The 6,197-nt window shown below is 37.3% G+C and overlaps 1 protein-coding gene across 1 annotated transcript in view; it reads right to left on the bottom strand.

The window, feature by feature from the left end:
• Positions 1 to 471: 471 nt before the first annotated feature.
• The window catches only part of LOC119261556 (zinc finger protein 239-like), a 47,449-nt gene continuing 41,723 nt past the window's right edge, over positions 472 to 6,197 (bottom strand). Inside the window, exon 9 of the mRNA XM_037531799.1 lies at positions 472 to 2,290. Coding sequence (XP_037387696.1) covers positions 1,397 to 2,290 — 894 coding nt within the window. The 3' untranslated portion in view covers positions 472 to 1,396. The remainder of the gene's footprint in view (positions 2,291 to 6,197) is intronic.

Raw genomic sequence — 6,197 nt, 5'->3', positions numbered from 1 at the left:
ACAAAAAAAAAAAAAAAAAAAACACTTAATAAATCCTCCTGGGGGACCATGACTCCTGTACCGCCTTGTACAGGCTTAACGCCACTATCCATTAAATGTTTTGTGATGCACCTGGCTTTGTTTACATTTCTATCCCTTGGTTTTCCTTTTATATTAAAGAGATGGGACTCATCTTTAAAATGAACTCGTAATTGCCATTTTTCCTGAAAACTGTCAGGGATGCACAATGTTTTAGGATTCTGATGGGGTCTAAAGGGTTAACTCATGTTAATGCTGCTTTTGAAGTGAAATATCCTGCAGAGCTGCATCTGTGCACTGCACAAGCAAAGAGAACTAGAGAGAGAGCGCTAGATCACAACATTAAAAAAATATATATAGTTTATCACTCAGTGTTTGTTTTTTTTTTTTTTGGTTGCTGCACTAGTGACACAGCAAAGCGTGATAAGCACAATGACACCAACCACAGCTATAACATCACAGATATACAAAGAAATACAAACATATAAATTATCCTTAAGAATATAACAAACTTACACTGAAATGTAATCAAAAATGCTTTTTTATACACTTTTATAGGTTTATACAAACGCCATATCCTGTAATATACACTGTTCACTTATTAAGACTCTGCACATAAGTACATATTCACATGGTACATATTCAAATTAATCTCTTTTGCTCATTTTACATCAGATCTTTTATATCTCTTATTTTGTTTGTTTATTGTATTTTTGTTTTTCATTATTTACCTGTGTTTTCTTCTTTTAATATTTTTATACTCTGTTTACTTGTTTGGCCTGTTTAATATGTCTCATATTAATTCCTGGCCTGTATGCAACTTTATGCTACATAAAATGGGCATGAGTAAGCCATACTGAGGAGAGGTCACCAGTACATCAGAGAGCTTGCTGGCTTGTAGTCCTTCCTACTCTTTAATATACAGTTAAAGAGTCAATATACAGTATATTCACATACAGTATACAGAAAACATCTACATATTAAAAAAGCAGACAAGGTGGAACTTTCCTTGCAACAAGCCTATTAATTCCTATGTAGTAATCAAAGAAGCAAAAGAGGGACTCCAGGAAACAAGTCGGCTGTCATATGTTTGTCAAAACATCCATCATTGCACCAGAAACACCATACTAGCTTGGAAGGACAAAATATCATTGAATGAGGAGCTTTTTAATTTTCAACATATATTACAAATGAAACCAATTTTTTTTTTATCTGAAGTGCTTCCTCTTCTCATTTAGAGTATGAGTTGGTGTTCATCAAAGGAAATTCTATTTTATTATATGGTCATATTTAGAAATAGTGTTAATAACAATATGTGGTTTTCCCTTAAAAAAAGTCTGAAATCCTACAGAATTTTACTTTGTATTAAGGTTACACATTACTGCCCATTTCCACCACCGCTCTTAGTGCACTTGTGTGTTACCACAGTCTTTGAATGCCTAAAACTCTTCCCACAGTCTGAGCAGTGATACGGCTTCTCTCCAGTGTGAATAAGCTGGTGTTGCTGCAAATGACTTTGACGATTAAAACCATTTCCACAGTCTGAGCAGTGATATGGCTTCTGTCCTCTATGAATGTGCTGGTGTTCTTGAAGAGTACTTTGACGATTAAAACTCTTCCCACACTCTGAGCAGTGGTAAGGCCTCTCTCCTGTGTGACTGCGCTGGTGTTCTTGGAGAGTACTGTGACGATTAAAACTCTTCCTACATTCTGAGCAGTGATATGGCTTCTCTCCTGTGTGAATGCGTTGATGTTGATGTAGATGACTTTGACGATTAAAAGTCTTATCACACTCTGAGCAGTGATACGGCTTCTCTCCTGTGTGAATGCGCTGGTGTATTTTGAGAGTAATCTGCTGAGTAAAACTCTTCCCACACTCTGAGCAGTGATACGGCTTCTCTCCCGTGTGAATGCGCTGATGTTGTTGAAAGTTACTCTGACAATTAAAACTCTTCCCACACTCTGAGCAGTAATACGGCTTCTCTCCTGTGTGAATGCGCTGGTGTGTTTTAAGATTACTCTGCTGAGTAAAACCCTTTCCACACTTTGAGCAGTAATATGGCTTCTCTCCTGTATGAATGCGCTGGTGTTCTTGGAGATGACTCTGTACAGTAAACCTCTTCCCACATGCTGAGCAATGATATGGTTTAATACCTGTGTGAATGCGCTGGTGTTGTTGGAGAATACTCTGGTGACTAAAACCCTTTCCACACTCTGAGCAGTGATACGGCTTCTCTCCTGTGTGAATGCGCTGGTGTATTTTGAGAGTACTCTGTCGAGTAAAACTCTTCCCACACTCCAAGCAGTAGTGAGTTCTCTCCTTGCTTCGTTTCTGTGTTTGACTGTGGGATGTGTTCATGTGGAGGTTACCATATGATATTTGCTGAGTACTGGCACATCGTCTGGATGCCATTTTCTTAGTTTCAGCAGCTTAACATTTTTTGGAATGTCCTGACGTGTACAAAAGCACGCTTAAGCTGGCATTTCTGGAAGAAGAAAAAAAAATATATATGTCAATTTGCAATGCAGCAAAAGTAATCTGATTCAAATCATGAATGCCACACTTTCATCACCTGGCAGTGTAAAGAAAGAATAAACCACGTCTGATGTGGAAGGCTAATTCCCTAATTACTCAAACTCTACAAATTGGCATATAAATAACACATGTAATATCAAACTTAATATTAATTATATTGCTGTATCCATGGTAAAGGTAAGAGCTGAATGAATTACATCTATATTCAGAACAAATAAGTGTTATTATTACATTATCCTATAGTGTCAGTAGTATAGACTTACACATATTTTAATAAGAGAAAAGGAAAGGAGACAGTAATGAGAATAAATCTTCCTCGGAAGAAATAATAAGGAATTTTCATATTCATTGATTCAGTCGTATCTTGGTGAAATGCAGTCAAATAAAATTTGTTTCTGGAATCTTTCTTTTGCATCTGACTTTTGGCACTTTTTAACAGGGGGCAGGTCTTAGAAAAGGGCGTTCATCTGCGCTGTCTATTGGTCAAATTATTTGGAGTGACAGGTCTTCTGAACATGTATCCACTCAGGATGAATGGCGGCATTTTACTGGCATATCCAACATTCTTGGCAATGTTTATCATATTCCTTTTAAACAATTATTGTTACACAGGTTCATGGGTCCTGTGTTGACCTGGGTAAAATGATATAACCTAATATGCGAGTTGAAAAACAAACTTAGGTCAGTACTGCATTAATTCCCTCAACCCTGTAGCATCGTGGATTCAACAATTCCCTGACCCAACACACTGATTCAGCTCATAAAGGGCTTGATAATCAGTTGATGAGCTGGATCAGATGTTTTAATGTAAGAAATAGCTGAAACCATGTAGAATTGTAGGTCTGTAAGTAAAACCTGATTTAAACAGCTGCAAAGCTCACCTTGTTAGCTCTTTAGCAGACACAGCTATGCTAGGTTGCGCTAGCAGCTGCAAACAGCAAAGTTTACCTAGCTAATATACTTCAATTTCCAATTTTACACAGGGTGACAGAAAACCCTGAGCTCATGTTACATTAACAAATATAACGAATACTGCTCATAAGGTCAGACATGTCAGCACAATCCTCTATGCTAATACTACTCTCAGTAAGAAATGCTCCACCATGTTCATGGCTCACCGAGTGGGTGTGGCTATGTGTTCAGAAAACCTGTCAAAACAAATCAGTTGACCACTAGAGAGTGCAAGTGAATGCAAAGAAGTTGGGACAGGGGCATGTTTACCACTGTGTTACATCATCTTTACTTTTAACAACACTCAATAAGCGTTTGGGAACTAAGGACACTAATTGTTGAAGCTTTGTAGGTGGAATTCTTTCCCATTCTTGCTTGATGTACAACTTCAGTTGCTCAACAGTCCGGGGTCTCCGTTGTCATATTTTGCGCTTCATAACGCACCACACATTTCAATGGGAGACAGGTCTGGACTGCAGGCAGACTAGTATAGTACCCGTACTCTTTTCCTACGAAGCCACACTGTTGTAACATGTGCAGAATGTGGCTTGGCATTGTCTTGAAATAAGCAGGGACGTCCCTGAAAAAGACGTTGCTTGGATGGCAGCATATGTTGCTCCAAACCTGTATGTAACTTTCAGCATTAATGGTACCTTCACAGATGTGTAAGTTACCCATGCCATGGGCACTAACACACCCCCATACCATCAGAGATGCTGGCTTTTGAACTTTGCACTGATAACAATCTGGACAGTCCTTTTCCTCTTTGGCCTGGAGGACACGACATCCATGATTTCCAAAAACAATTTTGAAATGTGGACTCATCAGACCACAGGACACTTTTCCACTTTGCATCAGTCCATCTCAGATGAGCTCAGGCGCAGAGAAGCCGGCAGCGTTTTTGGGTGTTGTTGATATATGGCTTTCGCTTTGCATGGCAGAGATTTAACTTGCACTTGTAGATGGAGCGGCGAACTGTGTTCACTGACAGTGGTTTTCCGAAGTGTTCCTGAGCCCATGTGGTAATATCCGTTACAGAATGATGTCGGTTTTTAATGCAGTGCCGCCTGAGGGATTGAAGGTCACAGGCATTCAATGATGGTTTTCTGCCTTGCCGCTTACTTGCAGAGATTTCTCCAGATTCTCTGAATCTTTTGATTATATTATGGACTGTAGATGATGAAATCCCTAAATTCCTTGCAATTGCACATTGCGAAACGTTCTTAAACTGTTGGACTATTTGCTCACGCAGTTGTTCACATCCTTGCTTGTGAGTGACTGAGCCTTTCAGTCATACTGCCTTTATATCCAATCATGACACTCACCCATTTCCAATTAACCTGTTCACCTGTGGAATGTTCCAAACAGGTGTTTTTTGAGCATTCCTCAACTTTCCCAGTCTTTTGTTGCCCCGTCTCAACTTCTTTGGAACGTGTTGCAGGCACAAATTCAAAATTAGTGAATATTTGCAAAAAACAATAAAATGTATCTGTTTGAAAATTAAATATCTTGTCTTTGTAGTGTATTCAATTGAATGTAGGTTGAAAAGGTTTTACACAACGTCCTAACTTCACTGAAATTGGGGGTTGTATATCATAATGTGTGATTAAGTCTTTAGTTGCAACATATTTAGAATATTTTGATACATATTTTGTTTGTGAATTTTATTATTTTATTTAAAACATTTGGCACAAAATTAACTCTGTAGAAAGGCATCAAAGCTGGCATTAATGTCATAGTTAATATATTATTATTTATCCATCATCACTTAATACACATACCCACACGGCTTTATGCTCTTAGCAAAGCTTTATTCAATTCTCTGCTGAAAATCAGTTCTTGAATCTGAGGATCTCAGAATCCATTTTCCTTTAGCTGTTGTCTCTGTTTAGTCTAACACAAACTGTAACATGAAGCAACACAATGCGCTGTAAAACTGTATAATCTCTGGAGTGTTTCTCATTTGCCATCTTTTCTTGAAATCATTCGAGTGCATCCGGCTTATACTATTGCCACCTTTACACTCAACAGAGTAGAATTTATGTCTGGTGAGCTTAAAAATTCTAGAAGTTGTGATTGAGGGGTATTTTGTTAGAGATCAATGTGGCAAGTGTTTAAAAAAATCCTAAGAACTTTTTCCCCATTTAAGCCCAAACAGTCTGCATAAAATATAATTTGAACAATCAGCATAAAACTATTAAATAAGTAATTGAATCTTGACCTTAAAATCTAAAATTGGATCAAACTTAAATATATGAATAATTATACACCTAGTGTACATGATGCAAGCACTGACATGTAAACATTAACACATGAACATGATGTAACACAAATTTAAGCACTGCTTAGTTTTGCTGCATTATAAACAAATTGTATTGAGACACAGCTATATCACAAAGAATCAAATATTGCCTTTTGTCTCTCTTTATATACATCTATATATCCTAATAATACAAATGAAATGCCATGTTCAGTTTGAATCAAAACAGCACAAATACTTACAGTCAGTAGATTATGTAACAAATAACAGAGATCTAGCCTAGATAAGAATTCTCTGACTATTAAAAGTCATTTCTGTACATTACATTCTTAAATCAAAAATCCTATACATCAAAAATGTCAAAAGATAGTCTGATACAGGGATATGAAGCTTATTATTATTATTTTCATTTTGCATGTTTGCCACCTAAAG

This window comes from Pygocentrus nattereri, chromosome 20, assembly GCF_015220715.1.
Source record: "Pygocentrus nattereri isolate fPygNat1 chromosome 20, fPygNat1.pri, whole genome shotgun sequence".
Lineage (NCBI taxonomy): Eukaryota > Metazoa > Chordata > Actinopteri > Characiformes > Serrasalmidae > Pygocentrus > Pygocentrus nattereri.
Note: the sequence above shows the minus strand (reverse complement) of the source record. Positions and strands in the feature narration are given on the sequence as shown.